Below are 16,159 nucleotides of genomic sequence, written 5' to 3'. Positions count from 1 at the left end.
GCATTTAAAAGTGGGTATAACCAGGGTAATAACCATGTAATAACCAGGGTTTATGGTAGCTTGGGTTCAGGATATTCGAAAACACATTAATTGGTTTTATTTCCTCTAAATAGTTATAACTCCACTTATTTACAACAGAATTAAAAACGTCACGGGCCACAGAAGAGCAAAATCCAAGTGCTGAACATTATTTTTTATCCTGTGTTAGTGTCTAACTTCACAAAGTCGACCGACGCGTTTCGAGGCCGTGCACGGACACAAACGGAACAGTAACCACTTAAATACAAACGCCGTCCTCAGATGGATGCAGATGTACAGTCAGGATGGCCCCCGCACCTTCGCTACGTGTGTTTGGTTTCGGCGCCGGATCAAGGGGCCGGCGTTCCTGCTTTCTTCACCTTTATTTGGTTTCTTCCAGTGAGGGGGGGGCACAAGAGTGGCGGGCTAGATTGGTCAGTAAGCTCATTGGTCCCACAGACGTCCCAAACACAAACACATCTTAACACTTAACATTTCTTTGTTGCTCATAATTGCCAGGTGGTCTCTAGAGTCTTCGGCACTGATTTGACCGTTGTGGGCCGTGCGTGTGCCCCCCCGCAGGGCCGCACGCTCTAGAAGCAAAGTTACAGGCTAATCTTTTACATAGAGCAACTGTTAACAGGCTACTTGGCAAAGATTTGCAGTCTTTCTCCCAGCGGAGGCGAAGAGATTCGGCGCTCAATATTCAATTTACACCTGCTGTGATTTGACAGTTCTCTCGACGGGGGGGGGGGGGACTTCAGCTCGAGGGGGATTCAGATGTCGCTGGACTTGTACATGTCCGAGAGGAGCCTCGTGATGGGGACGTTGCCGATGGTCTTCTTGAAAAACACCTCCTCGATGGTGGAGGGGCTGATGGAGTGCAGGGAGGGCAGCAGCAGGAGGAGCTTTCCAAATCGGCAGGGCTGAGTTGGGTACCTGGGGGGGGGGGGGACAATCATTTCCCAAGGGTCAAAAGTGCACATCCCTAGGATCAGCACAGCCTGCACAAGTGGTGCACAGCTGTGACAAATAACTGGTGCCAAGAAATGCAGGAGGGGGTGGGGGTGGGGGGCACCTGGGCACAATTAGAGCGGGCTGAGCCGTGAGATGTGCTGCCTCGTTAACTTCATAATGAATCTGAGTGAGTGTTGACAGCAGGAGCTGGTGCAAAACACCCGAAGAAACGAGCATAATTAAGGTTGTTGGATTGACTAATTTGAACGTTACCTGGTGTGAATGTAACTGTTAAGAGTGAGCTGGGCCTCGTCTTGAAGGGCGGCGATGGCGCTGGCATTCCGGAAACTTCGGATCTCCGCGTTACCTTGTGTGGGAACTGGGTGGAAAAGGGTGGAATTTCAAACTCACGCCACATCAGGCGATGTGCCACGTGCTCGCTATCTCGGTGCCACTGACCCGCTTTGAAGGTCACGATGCATTTCAGGCAGGCAAATTCTGTGGCATCCAGGCGCATCTGTCGGAACCTGGTGACCACCTCCTGAAGGGCTTGAATCTCCGACATGATTTTCGTCATCCGCTGGGACTCTGTGTTTTCAGTGTTCATGCCTATGAGGAGGAGCAGAGCCGGTGTCAGGATGTGCCCACGGTGGTGAGGGGTTGTTTAGCTCGCTTGTTGCTCACCAGAAACAGCAAGAAGAGTGGTGGGGTCGACAGGAATGGCCCACTGTGCGATGCCCAAAACAAACAGCTCCCTCCAAGCGTCCTCCAAGAGAATCAGCTGCACAGAGAAAGCGTGGGTCAATAAAACCTTTAAAATTACAATCAATGATGTCGTGTTGTTGATTCCAGGCTGCACAATCTGATATTTTGCACAGAAAGTCTTTCATCCGCGCAGATGTATGTACCTGATCTGACAAGGGCAGGGTGGAGAATGCTGGAACACTTTTGGCCCACTTGATGCTCATGAAAAGGAGGCGAGCCGCAGACTCGCACACAGACTCCGTCGCCACCTCGTAGAGGTACATGGGAGTGCCGCTGACTTCATGGGGGTACTGGAGGAATTGAAAGCAACACCAAATTTACGCAAGGGTTTAAAGAGCGTGGTGAGATTTTAGGAAAAAAATGAATAAATAAAAAGAAACTGCATTCAGCCCAACAGTTATCGTTGCTGATTGTGGATTTGCAGTGAGAAATTTAATAGCGGGACTCGAAGTCTGGACAAGAATTTCAGCTTCTGGCCCTTGTGAAAACGTGATCATAATAGTAACATTTGGAACATTAAAAAAAAACAACTGGGATTTTGTTGAATGCATTTGGAATTCCGATGCGTAAATGTGAGGAAAGCAGACCTTGGGGGTTGGCTGGGCCAGGCCCACGATGGTCTGCCTCTCTGGCGTGCTGGCCACTGTGCTCAGATCCAGGTTGTGGGGTTCCAGTTGCGCGACCGTGGTGAAAAAAGGAGGGCCGGGCAGGGAGGATCCCGGGAAATGGGCCGCTGATCCGTTCACCTCCTTGTGGCCCCGGAAATACAGGGCGACCTGCTTACGGATGGTGGAGGTCCGGGGACCCCTCTCATGTTGAACGGCTATTAGGAGTAACATGACAGGTCCACGTCAGGGAATCATTTAAATAGATTAGGATTAGGTTTATTTAGACATTTTAACGCACAACACAAATTTAAATTTATCTACGCAAAAATATTAAAAAAATCTCTCACTGGATAACAACGATCCTCATTAGATTATTTGACAGGCAGGTAGCTCATTACCAATTCCACACTTTTGTTTCCCCCTCTGATTGACACTTTTTCTTCCGAGTTGCCTCCCTCAAACCCAAATGCACCGCGTGGCGTGTTTACTGCCGACGCGCTAATTCGATTAAAGCCATTTACCGTCTTTATTCATGTTCACTTCCAGACACTTTTTCAAACGGCACGCGCGGCACTGGTTTCTGTGCGTCTTGTCGACCGGACAGCCGCCCTGCACGGAGAGAGACCGACAGAGAAACAGAAGAATGAAACAAAATGTTGCATCCTTGTGATGGATTTCTCTCAGCTTGAGCGGCGTTTTCCTGCTCGTTATCCCCCCAGGAGACCAATTTTCAGGTGAAAGATCGTGTCGTTATCGCGTAGTTATCGACCTGCTCTCCCGCAGCTCCAGTCAAGCCTCCGACACAAGTGCTCTACCCCGCTGTCTGATGCGTAAACGCTCATCTTAAATCACATTAGGTTGGATTACACCTGCTCCATTACAGCAGCAGCGTTCAGCCCAACTCTTAATGCTCGAGCCGTGACAAAATTACGCTCGTCGTTGAGAGACTTAACGCATGAAGAAAAGGGTAAATACAATCTGTAAAATACAAATTTAAATCTGCGCGTAAAAATGCGCTCTGTGAAGGAAAAAGGGGGCGGGTTTATGCTTTGGAAATGTGGGTTGCATATCAATATTTGACTGTTGTGATGCTGTAAAGTAGCAAGGTGGCGTCTGTGCTGCGGGGGCCGGTCAGATAATAAAGAATAATTAATAAATAATAATCATAATAATAATAATCTCACCTGAGAGCCAGATTTACAGACGTAGGTTCTATTTCTGCGGATGCTCCTCTTGAAGAAGCCCGAGCAGCCATCACAGGCGTACACCCCGTAGTGCTTCCCTGAACTACGGTCTCCGCAAACTTTGCACGGGATGTCCAGAATCCGACCTGGAATCATAAAATTTGTTCACCAGTGTCTCAAACGGAGGCCGTTTTCTTATCACGTGGCTCTCGAGAATTGCTAAGGCCATTCGGAAGTTCAAAGAGAGCTTCAAACGGCATTTTAAACCTCGGGTTTGCACATAAGATCATTGTTTTTGGCATCCATTATAAAGAGTTGGGGGAATTTGTCTATGTTCTAACGATCCTACTCACTGACACACACGCACGGGATAACCGCGCGTCTCTCCCGCACCGTTGGAATTCACGGCGCCAATTTCAAGAATAAAGTCCGGTGGGAAGCGTCATATCTGAGCTTTCTAAGACAATTGCCCGAGGGCGCACAATGGAGACATTAGGCGAAAGTGTTAACTTAATGATTTTCCCCCATTGAACCTCGTCTGACTGCCTAGAACTCGACAAGCTGCCAACTCCCCTTCATAATGGGACTCGACAGCTGCTTTATCCCGCAGGTCTATAGGCCCCGGGATTAGGGAGTGACACTGCACCGCCACAATAATGCGCACCTACTCGTTTCACCAACTCAAATGAAGTGTATGGAAATTGACCCCAGTGTAGATGGAAAAAAATGTGGGTTTTTTTCTTTTAGATTTTTGTATTCCGATCTATAGAAGCATATTTTTATGCATATGAGGGTGTTTCCTTTTCATTCTGGAGGGAAAACCCGTCTATGTAATTACACTGACGTTTTGCCACCTGCTCATTGATTCGCCAGTGACCCGTCAAAAAGGGTAGCATGGGAATAACCAGCGCGCAGCGAAAACAAGGACTTCAGGGGAGACTTCTGCGGCTCCAATTGCCAGATTATTATGAATCAGAAGGCCACATTTAGCTCGCGTCCGTTGCGGTGGAACCGCCACGACAGACACACAACACATTTCTCAGGTTTAGAATCAGTGTCACCCGGTTTGGGCAGAAACCTTCCCAAAGTTTCATCATTTTCAAACAATTGACAGACGTGAAACGATCCAACGCAGGTACTTGTGCGTCAAAAGCAAAAGTTAGTCGGGATCATTATAGGCGCGCCTGAAAACGGAGCCTCGGGCTTCACGTCACGACCGAAGTGCGCAACATTTCAGCGGGACGCGAACGAATATTAAACGAGAGAATTGCTGCGAGTTAATCAAACCAAATGACACGATTTTGTTGCGAAGGGGATACACGTATTTAACTCCACGCTGTGGGGGTCCAATTCGTCTCCATTGTGCGCGGTAATTAGTTGAAGATATATGGCATATTCTATTAACGTAATCACCATCAAACCCAAACCCCGCAAAAAAGGAGCTGGAAATTAAATTTCGTGAGTGGCTGAAATGTCTCCAGTGACCACCCATCATGCGGGATTGTGTTTGGCTGACATCAGTGATACTGGACGCTTATTCATCCTCATTTAATACATTTTGCTTATTAATCCGTTAATTTCAATATATGTGACCACACGAGGGTTAAAAAAAAAACTGCAGCGTTATTAAAATAATTTAATTTACATACTTTATGAGCATCCTGCGTTTTATCTTGAATGCCAGGATAAATATGATTTATCTATTTATCTTTAAGGTATTATGCGGCCTCAATTTTGCAGTCAGGCTGAGAAAGGGAAACTCCTAAATTAATTAAACTCATTAAACTGGGATGAGTTTGTGGAACAATTTTAATAAAAAAAAAAAAAATCGGGACGCGTTCGCGAGTAATTAAATCAAACGAAAGTTTGGAGCGCAGAAACGTGCACAGGCGGATGAAAACGCGGGCCCGTCAGCAAACAATATTACAGCAAGAACGGCGATTGGGAAATCTTTAAAATGGTTAAACGACAATTAAACAATTAGAAATCCGCGGTTGTCATTTTAGTTCGATGGAAAACAGAAAATCCGACCAACTCTGCGCAAGTGGCAACAAATCGGGTCCCTGAAATAGCAAATTAAAACACACCGGTGGGCTTTTATTCGGAAACTATTGATTGCCGACATAGCGTGCAAGTGTGCGCGCGCGTGTAGAGTGAGAGCGTGCGTGCAAGCGTGTGAGAATGGAAAAAGACGTTAAGCACCACGTTCTCTCTCTCCGTATGTGTGTCTGTGTGTGCGTGTGTGCGCGCGCGTGTGCGTGCGTGTGTGTAAACTGTTTTATTAAACTTGATCGCACCCTGAAAAGCATCGATGAACTTTTGAAATTCTCCACCCGACAAAACCCAGCGCGACACTTACTTGATTTGACGTTCAGAATATCCAGACAGCCACTTGTTGAGCCGGCGGCTTTGCTCATGATGGGAAGCGGAGTTTAAAATGCAGTGTGCGTGTCGACGGCTCCGCGTCTTGCTGACGGAAGGAATCGAGTCGGGAGACGGCGGAAGTTTCCTCCAAGGCTTCACCGGTTGCTCTGCGTCCGTCCCAGGCTGCCAAACTTGACAGCTCCCCGGTTACCGTCCATCAATGGGGGGAAACACCGTTTATCATTGTATTACACAGCCGCCACCTTCGACGTGAAGGAACTGGGCAACAGGCAACAGGCAACAGGCAACAGGCTCCAGGCTCCAGGCTCCAGGCTCCAGGCTCCAGGCTCCAGGACAAGGACCGGTTTCCGCAGCCAGCAGCTCTCCGGCCGCTGCGTAAAGTTGACGTTGGCAAGAAAACGCCGCCTTGAGCGCGGCGGACAGTGTCAGACCGTCGGGGAATGGATGGAATGAGAAAAAAAAAATCAAACTCGTGATTTTCTCACAGGTGAAATCTTTTGTAAAAGCAGGACACGAAGTGACTTTGTGCTGCGCGTTCCTCAAATAAGCCTCGGTAATATTTATGAGAAGTGTCAGGGGGAGGCTGGAGGGTGGAGATCTCCACTTCCTTCATCCACTTGGCTTTCTACTTCAAACTCCAGCCTGACGTCACAGGTGTGTGAGCCAGTGTGTGCGTGTGATCGTGTGAATGTGTGCAAGAGTGGAGAAGGGAGAGACACTGAAAAACTTGCAGTTATATGTTGTTCTTCATTTTTTTTTTGCTCCTTTATTTTGCAGACATGGAGCAGAGAGAAGCAGCAGATCTGCGGTGATGGTCACGCTCGCCTCACAGAAGCAGCCGCGTCTCGTCACGCACGCACTTTTTTTTTTTTTTGCAAATCCAGGATGCGTTTTACAGCAAACCGATAAAACAGCTAATGTATACGTTATTTTAAAACAGTAGTAATAAAAACGGATTTAATTAAAAAACGTTTCTATTTTCGCAATAAAGTCTCCATCTTGCTAAAGCAACCTGTTGCTTGTAGAACTATTTTTTTTACTAAAAGGACTGAGAGATAAATAAATTAATAACAATAACTGACATTGAACATTTTCACTTTCATTTCCAGACACATCGATGCAAATCAGTCCGTTTCAGACCTGAATGTATTTATTTTTTTAATGAAATGAAAATTAAACTGTTTTTTAAAAATGCTGCCATCGTTGTTTTAACACGTTTTGACCAGAAAAATGCTTTTATTGTTCGAAGTCAGGTGCGAGGCTGAAACGCTATTGTTCCGCGGGACTCATTAGGGTTAATTAATTTGTTATTTAACCTAAACTAAAGCTTTAACTGGATTAAGGTTGGATTCCCTGCCTGCACCGCCCATCAGGCCGCTGGAAGAAATGTTGAGCTTGTTTTTTGGGGGTTGTTTGGTTTGGTTTTTTTTTTTTTTTTTGACGGACTGTACCCGAGCGTCTGCGGGGTCGGGCTGGAGTGACACCCTGACCTTGACAGCTTGCTGTGCTTTCGTCGAAGGACTCCAGAAATCCATATTCTGTTTTTAATTGTGTTCATTCCCACGGTGCATTGGAGGCCATATGGACTCACAAAGTGTCGATTTAAGCGGACAGGGCTGAGGCGGAGAGGCGTAGTTAATTGCAATCAGCCATTGTTGTCTTTCAACCTGCCCTGAACAGCCAATGGAGACTAACAAGCCTGAGGAGAAACCACTATGATATTCCTTTGATTTTGCTGCGGGGACACACAGAGACAGCCCCTGGTCCTTTAATAGGAACCCAACAGCCGCGTAGTGCGATTTTTTTTTCTATAAATACTCGGGATAAAAGCTGCAATACTAATTATCATGACTATTTGCTTCCCGATTTTTAAATTACAGCAAAGAACCACTTCATGAAATGACATACTAAAAAAAGGAATTAACGTTTACTCAAAGATCATCAATATTTGGTTTTGCGATTTTTTTTAACAGCGCGCTCCCGTGTGTGCCTGCCTGTGCCTGTGCGCGCTCCCGTGTGGGCGGGTGGGTGGCTGCCGTGGTGGGTGAATGGTGAATGTGTGACATAATCTCCTTAACTCGTCCTAATCCTCGTTATTCACTGATAGCCTTTACACAAATATAACCAACATCATGGTTGCCGGGGTTGCCTTCTTTCACTTTTTCTTTTTTTTTTTTGAATTACTGACTCTCTTCTTCTCCAACAGTCAATGAAACGGTGATAACAAAGGGCCCAGTGGATTGTGTATCTCTTTTTCTATTTGGTAAGGGACAACTCGGCATCAGTATGCGGATACTTGACATATTATAGGATGGAACACTGGGGAGAAGAGTGAGAATCCACCCGGAGTCTCTTAAGAACGTCTGGACGTTTCCCGACAGTCCGGGAAATCACAGCACTGGTTTCAAATAAAGAAGTAAAAGCAGCACTGTTCGATCGTTCAAAAGTAGTTAAAAATAACTGCCACGACCATTTGGGGTCCATTTCGATTGTTCCTTCTGTCGCCGAGGCCGCAGTTAAGCCATCCTTTTACACACTTCTATCAGGGCGCAGGGCCCCGGCCACTCAGGCGGAAACCAATCGGCTTTAGGGAGAAGTCACAAAGCTCCGGAGAGCAAATAATGGGGAGAATAGCAGCCAAGTGAAGCCCCACGCAGCCGCGCGTCCTCCAGAACCGTCCGGGGGGATCAGAGAGAGTCCCGGCTTCAGTTCAGACGCACAGCGGCCTCCCGGAGGGCAGGTAGTGCGCGCTCCGTGTCTGTCGGCCCACCGTTAACTGCAGTCGCGGGGCAGAAGAGCCGGATTCAGCACCAAGGACAGTTCACAGCTCACCTGTCCGCGCGCCAGGAGGGTGGCCGATTAACTATCACTCGTATTCTGACATTCAACCAGCCAATCGGGACTCACCGTTCTGTCACGAGGGCTATTGAGCCTTCATCAGTAAAATAGTCAGTTATTAACACAGGTGATGTGATGCGATGAAGAATTTCTGAGCCTGGTTGCTCATCTGTGGAGTTGATTTTGGGGTCTGGCAGCTTAAATCCGTAGAATTCAATTTTAGGGATGTTTTTATGGAAAAAAATAAAATACACATTAGACAAAGTGGCTGGCTGGGACACCAGTCCCCTGATGCGATGGCTGCCCGCGTCCCTATGTGTCTCTTTAATGATGTCGTTTCATTAATGATGCTAAATATGCCAATTTTGACTCTGCTCCAGGGCAATTTGATACGTTTCCTTCTTTAAATAATAATAAAAAAGCAACAAAAGACCGCACATAAATGTCAATGGCAATAAAAGTCGAGAGAGCACTCTCACAGAGTGGCAATTCTAGTAACAGGATTTTGGGGGCCACACCTAGATGATACATGTGTTTAGCACACATTTTACTCAGTGAAAAAAGTTTGTAAGAAGTCGAAAAACCATCATGCGTCCTTCGTAATCAGAATGTCAGAATCATAAATGACCAACAACATAAGCAGCTGGGCTACATCAACGATGGTGAGTGTAAAGAATAAACTCTCCGTCAATTCAGGGACATTCCACCCGCTCCTCCACCTCTGCTGTCCTACACGTGCGCTCACACCCCAAGGCCTCAGTGTGGAAGAGTTCCCCCTCCAAAGGAACCCGGACCCAGAACCCAAACCCAGAAACCCACAAGTTGGTGTGGTGCAGTTGGACGCTCTGACAAATCTATTTGGGGCAAATTGTCAGTGAGAAACTTCCGCTCGAACTGCCTCGGACAAAACTGGCTGTTGGGGAGAGCAAATCCCGCTGCATGAGGGTGGGGGACAATGGGGGCGAATGTGTTGATGTGCGGCCGGTGGCTGGGGAGGGACAATGGACGGATTAGTTAGTCCTCTGGCTGACTGATTTGAGATGGCTCCTCTCAGCCTCTCACCGTGGGGAGTCCCATTGTCCTGCTTCTGATTCCCACTTCTCACAAACTCCAAACAAAAGTCAATCTCTTTCTCAAGGAGGAGGGGGGGGGAATATCGAACCGTGTTTCGGATGGGGAAAGTGACTGAAAAAACCTATTTGCCAGAGATGGCTGACTCTCTAACGCTCTCCTTTGCATCTTTTTTCCTCCTGTCTGCCTTCGTCCTCCATGTCTGCAGCCTTTTTTGCCCAGCGGCCCTGCAGGCTAGTGGGGTGTTGAATGACGTTTCTCCAGACTCAAGTGGGGCTGGGGCACCTGTTGGAGGCTTAGAAGCAGCTTTGCTGCGGGGGTCATTAATATTAAAATATACAGAGATGCCATCACTGGCTGGTTTGAAATCGGTCTGATGTCGCCCTTGGGTTCCCTCTCTGGACGGACCTCTGCTTTCAGTCACTCGTGAAGAGCCTTCTTTTCTTTTTTCTGTCTTCTCCGTTTCTTTTTTCCCTCCCTGAAAGGACTCGTTAACAAATTATGACAGCTGAGTAGAGCGGCTTAGTCTGTTCACACTGCAAAGACAAACATGCGAGAGGCAAGAAGCTCGCGATGTGATCGGTCTATCTGTAGTAGGTTGGATATTCAGCCCCCGTGTGAACTTACCCCTGTTGACTTTTACGTGAGTTACGTGAGATAATAACACGTTTGTGCCCTTCAAAATCCTTCGTTTGGTTTATGTTGGTGGTTCATTTTTCCATAATTTGGACAAACTTTTGTTTAATAATAGATTAAGGAGGCGGGGCTTCTGTTACTGCAACATACCACCAGGTGGCAGCAACAGCCTCATTCCGCGATATTGAAACTTTCATTATTTACCCAAAAGTTTCCTGGGGGAAAAGAATTTCCCTCAACCCCAAAGTTTCCCTGAAAATGCCAGAAAGGGGTAAAGGCAGGTCAGAGGGACGGGGCTGTGATTGGTGAAACAGGCTTTTAAAAGATTTTGCAATCTTTGACAAAGATTATGGAATGCTAGCCAACAAGCGAGCGAGGCTAAATGGAGGACACGCGCCCTGACAAATTTGTGAAAATTTGAAGTATCTTAAACTAAATTATAAAACAGGACCATAACAGGTTGTTTTACCATGACGACCCCTGATTGAATGGAAAAGTTGGTGAAAAAGAGCCATTAATGCTTTAGTCTTCATTTTCAGTCTCGTACCATCTGTCTACATTGACACCATTACGGCATTTCTTCTTAAAACTCTGCTCTAGTGAAAACTTTTGTAAAAAACCTTTTCACACTAAAATTCCTCCACATCGGGAAGCAACAGGTTAGTGTGTTGGAGTTTTCAAAGCTTCAGACAACCAGCCACTTTGAAAATGAGCGTTTGTATAAGAGGTAGGGTTTAAAGAGACGGCAGCAATAGCATCATTGGGCGGATTAACTCTGCCACCATCGCTGGGCTCATCTGTTGATCCAGAGCTGCTCTGCAGTCAGTGGCGCTTCCCCTGACATCACGGGTCAGGTTCAGTGGTCACAGTCTGGGGTCATGGGTGCACTCAGACAGAACTAGTGTGCGACCTTTTTATGGATTACATTCAATTTGAAGGTCAACACATCTTCAAATAGCAACATGTTGCATTTAGAAGACTTTGCAGCTTGTACAACATGTCAGCTATGGGTTTACCTATTTTTGATGACCAGGGAGTTTCTATTAAGAACATTTTGCGATCAGGAATTCTTTACCTGCAACATTTTGAAAGAATACACAGTATGTGTATATAGGTTTACTTAAAGCTACGCTTTTCACACGGTTGATGTTTTTGAACTAGTTTTTATATGTTTCTTTAATTTCTTTTACTATTGCCTTGAAAAATGTGTAGGAATAAAAGCAGCAGTAGTGTCCTTTAGAAACACCTAAACAACAATGAGGCCAAAGAGGCATTTTTTCGTGGGGGCGGCTCGTTCTCATATTCACTGCATTTTCTCAACCATCCACCACCCAGCAGCGGCTCAGTGCGTTCCCATCCTCAAATTCCCTCAAAGTTTCAGATGCTCACAATGCCCAGATGCTGTCCTTTGGCCCTTTACCCCCCCCTCAACCCCGAGCTATCATTCATAACCTTTCTGTGGAGCTGTGAGTGAAAGGGTTGGGATAAGGGAGAAAGAGGGGGAGCGTAGAGCAACATGGCAGCTTATTTAGAAGACTTCCTTTATTGGAACATGTGCAAGCAGTTCACTCACAAAAGACTTAAATAGGATATTTTCTGTTCCCTATAGTTGCTTTCCTCTTTTAAGTGCCGAGGCAAAAAAAGTAAGTTTACAACTCCCTCCTCAATGGGGGCTCTTCACTCTCAGGTTGCGGGGACCTGAGTGACCTAGGAAAGTTAATTAGGAGGCGAACAAAGAGCGAGCTGGAGCAGAATGCCGAGCCTCTCCTCCAGCCAAAGATGTCATCCATTAATTAGGAAAATCTTTAAGGTGGCCTTATTGAATTTACAGAAAGCCCTGTGGTTGGCGGGCAACAGTTTTTTGATCAAGCCCTGACACAAACAATGCCTTTCTAGGGGTTAAAAAAGAAGATGAAGGGAGGAGATTGGTTGTAGGAGAACAGGGTGTGTGTGTGTGTGTGTGTGCGGGGGGGACATATGGGATTGCGGCCGCAGTACAGTTTAATGGGGGGGCTGCTGATTGTGACAGCTCAGATTCACATGGGTATGGGGGGGCATAGTTTGGGGATGATGTCATGCAAAAGCAACCTGGGGGCTTGGGAAGTAAGAAGGAGGGAGTACCGCTGAGCCACAGGGGCCACTCAAAGTTAACATCGCCGCCTGCATCTGGGCCAATTTCTTTTCTTCTGGTCCAGGAGAGGCTCTCCTGAACGCCAAGACCTCAACCACTACCCCCACTGCCTCGTTGACAAATCAGGGCTTGCTTTAAAGATAACCCTTTACTATCTGCCTAGCTAACTGCCCTTTCTTTCCAGCCTAACTGCCTATTCATGCCTATGAATAATACAGTCGGAGAAGGTTGTAGTTCACCTCCTCTGCTTTAACAAACTTTGTGTGTTTGCTAAGACTTTACCTTGGATCAACAAAAGTCCCTATTTCCCTACATTTTTACCACTTCTTTAAACCACCTGATCTGCTGTCTTTCTTGTCGTCAGTACTTTGGACAAACACTTAGTGTGTTTCTGCGACGGTTTCCACGCCGATCGTGGTTTTACTCGCTGGAATCGCTGGTGCCAGCAAAGCAAGAAACACACGTGCCCGTGTCCTTCGCTGAGAGTCACATCCATGTTAATGGTATGGCTCTACACTGGCACGCCGTCCTGCCCGGTGTCTCCTGGGACGTGAACCCTTCACCCCACTCCCTATAGGGGACTAATTTGAGGGGAGGGATGATGTGTTTTGTTGCTTGTCACAAGCAATCACTCCCGGCCCATTTACAGCATGTCATGCTATTCTTGTCATGCTCTGAACTCTGAGGAGACAGAATTCGTGCGTGTGTTTTCAAGGGTCGTCAATCGGTGACAACGAAGGGCCGGAATCTTACAAACTGTTCAGAGTTGCTTTGGTGCGTTTCATCCCCAACAGATTAAAGCAAATAGCAACTTATTTAGAGGGTTCTAGCTGGCCCCCACTCCCCTCTTGTCCTCTGTCCTGGCCCACCCGTCCTCTCTCTGTTCTGTTTGGGCACTGGAGGTTGTCAGTCGGGGTTTATGTCCAGTTCACTGGAGCTGAAAGAAGTCAGTTTCATGTCTTGTTATAGAACAAGACGTCCCTGCCTCTCAGGAGTGATGAGAAGTGTTCTGGGTGAGCTGGGCTAGCAGGGAACGGGACTGTCCCCTGGAGGCGACCAGCAGTGAGGAAGTCAAAGCGGCTTTTGTGTCGCTGCTGTCGGCTGCGTGTTTGGTAATTATCCACTCCCTCAATATGAGCACAGATCAGGCTTTCCAGGAGAGATCCCAGCTCTGCCGCCTGTGGAAGGGTGCACAACCCACCGTCAACAACGATTAACTTCTCACAGCGCCACAGAGATGTCTGATCCGGGAAGACGGCAAATGTCTCCATCCCGCGTTGCAAACTTTTGGTGCGTCCAGTTAGGAGCCACGGGGCTGAAAATATTAAATAAATCGGCCATTCTCCTCAGCTTCACTGTGGCAGTCAGATGATCGCTGCCATCGTCCTCATCAACGTAATCAATGTGGCGGTTCTTGGAAAACCTTTTCTCGGGGGTGAGGGGTGCTGTGAATCTGAAAAGCATCAGTTTCTTTCATTAGAAGTTCTCTTTCGCCCCCATTTTTCAAGAGTGCAAAAGTGCCTTGATATGAACCAATTGTTGACGTGGGGCTCAGGGGCACTTCGGCGGCCAGTATTGGGGGCAAAGTCAGGGCTAATCCCTGGAAAAGGGGGAAATCACGGGAGAGGAGAAAAGCAACAATAACCAAGTCAAGCGTATAAAATGAAAGCGAAATCTCTATTATCACTCCAAGCATTTCCCAGCAAAGTGATGAAAATCAGGGTTAGTTTGTGATTCGAGTCAGACGCGGCTGGAAGAATATGGGTGTCCCCGCGGGTTGGGAGACTCACACGACGAAAAGGGCAATATTCTGGAGAAAGGGGGAAGAAGAAAGCCCCGCTCCCATCCCGACATAACCATTAAATGCAGTCTGACTTTATGTTGTATAGAGAGGGGTGAACAAGAAAGGAGGCACAGTTCTCTGATGAAAGAATGAGGTTTTTGGAGGATTAGGGACGGCCCGAAGGATGAAGAATAACTTCTGCATAACTTTACAGCTATTTTCTCTCCCCACGCCAAGAGCCAAGTTTAAAGCTGGACTGTTTGAGTTAACCCCTTTTGTGATTGTCCAGTTAGAGCCTTTCTCAAGGACTGAAAAGACTCCTCAAACACACAAGTTATTTAAGCGACACTAGTGAATAAACACAATTTACTGGTAAAAGATGGCCCACATTTACCTTATGCTGTTTTTATGTGACAGCTATGGTGGAAAGGTTTTTAAATCAATTAATCGTTTTGTTAAAAAACAAGATGGAAGTAACCCCAACACTTTCCCCAGGTAAATGTGTTTAAAAAACTTCCTTAAACTTTCTCATTGTTCATTGTATTTCCCCACTTTTAAGTGCCTAATCCAGGGGACGAAATAATCACTTTACTGCTGGACAGAAGGCTGATATGTGTTAGTTAAGATCATATGACGTATAGTCTTTGGAGATACACCTTAATGAGAATTTTAATTTTAAAAAAAATATATCTCCATGTGGTGTTAATGTCCGATAATCAATTCTCTTCCTCAGAAATAGGCTTCCTTTTTACCACTTTCATTATTTTGTATGCCAGGCTTATCATGCAGTCTTACCAAAGGCTCCTGAAGGGCTCTCATCGTTGCCCTCATCTAATTTGTAGGTCTAATTAGTGATTTCTCCCCCCCAGGCTTCTCTATCACATGCTAATGAAGACGATTTCATGCGTCTGACAATGATGGCCATCTCTAATAGTAATGAAACGCCGGTTTTACTTCGTGCTCTACTGATTAGCAAAGGGCAAGTTTCAGAAGTTTGTGCATAACGTGGTCCATGCAGACGGTGTAAACTTCTGTAGTACATGCTGCGCACCATAGGCTAGCATGCTAATGGCATTTTATCATGCATAAAGATAAATGTGTGAGCCTTGATGGTTTGGGCTGTAATCATGTCTTCTTTCTGAGAGCCACACTAGAGAATAATAAATGAGTGGTGAACATCTGAACAATTAGGTGAACCCTGGTCAGGAGAGGAGTTAATGAGCTGCTGCTGCCGTATGTGCATTGAGAGGAGCATTAAAGGCCAGAATCCATATTTACCACCGGAGTGGAGCACAGGCAGCAGAATAGGCCGCTAATGCCGCGCGCTCTCGCTCCCCCCATTTTCATTAGGCTTTGATGACTGCGGAATTGATGCGGCCTGCAACTTATCAAGAGCCACTAATTTCACATTAACGGCCATTGACTGTGGTTGCTTGATTCGAGGAGGTTTTTCACAATTATCACAATCAGGATGGGAGCCCAAATCGTTTATATTGACTCTATAATTATTTGCTACGAGCTGAGCGCACAGTGAAAAATTGCACGGTGGCAGTGGATATCTCTGCCAGGCGCGCACGCAGTTACACACTACTCACAAACAAACAAAAGATTTTACAAAAGGTACAAACATAAAACCCTTAAAATCAAGCATTGTGATATAGATGATAAATGAATGTATTCAATTTAGACGACAGTAACTTTTACTATTAGAGTTTAATGTTATTTTAGGATCAAGATTCTTATGTCGGAACGACGTGATCTCGCGAGACTACGCGCGGTCATA

At 46.4% G+C, this 16,159-nt stretch overlaps 1 protein-coding gene and 1 long non-coding RNA gene across 2 annotated transcripts; one reads left to right on the top strand and one right to left on the bottom strand.

Annotated features, from left to right (window-relative positions):
• Positions 1-543: 543 nt before the first annotated feature.
• Positions 544-5,949, bottom strand: nr2e1 (nuclear receptor subfamily 2, group E, member 1). Its single transcript, XM_003971872.2, has 9 exons — positions 5,892-5,949; positions 3,533-3,678; positions 2,870-2,957; positions 2,328-2,563; positions 1,884-2,030; positions 1,660-1,756; positions 1,435-1,584; positions 1,249-1,354; positions 544-957 (listed from the first exon to the last, which is right to left on the bottom strand). The coding sequence occupies exons 1-9, from the start codon at positions 5,947-5,949 to the stop codon at positions 795-797; spliced, it is 1,191 nt and encodes a 396-aa protein (XP_003971921.1). The 3' UTR covers positions 544-794.
• On the top strand, positions 5,945-6,928 carry LOC115252974 (uncharacterized). The gene is made up of 2 exons (XR_003891269.1): positions 5,945-6,571; positions 6,695-6,928. It is a non-coding gene; the product is annotated as an uncharacterized lncRNA (long non-coding RNA).
• Positions 6,929-16,159: the final 9,231 nt, after the last annotated feature.

Source organism: Takifugu rubripes, chromosome 16 (assembly GCF_901000725.2).
Source record: "Takifugu rubripes chromosome 16, fTakRub1.2, whole genome shotgun sequence".
In the NCBI taxonomy this organism is placed as follows: Eukaryota; Metazoa; Chordata; class Actinopteri; order Tetraodontiformes; family Tetraodontidae; genus Takifugu; species Takifugu rubripes.
Note: the sequence above shows the minus strand (reverse complement) of the source record. Positions and strands in the feature narration are given on the sequence as shown.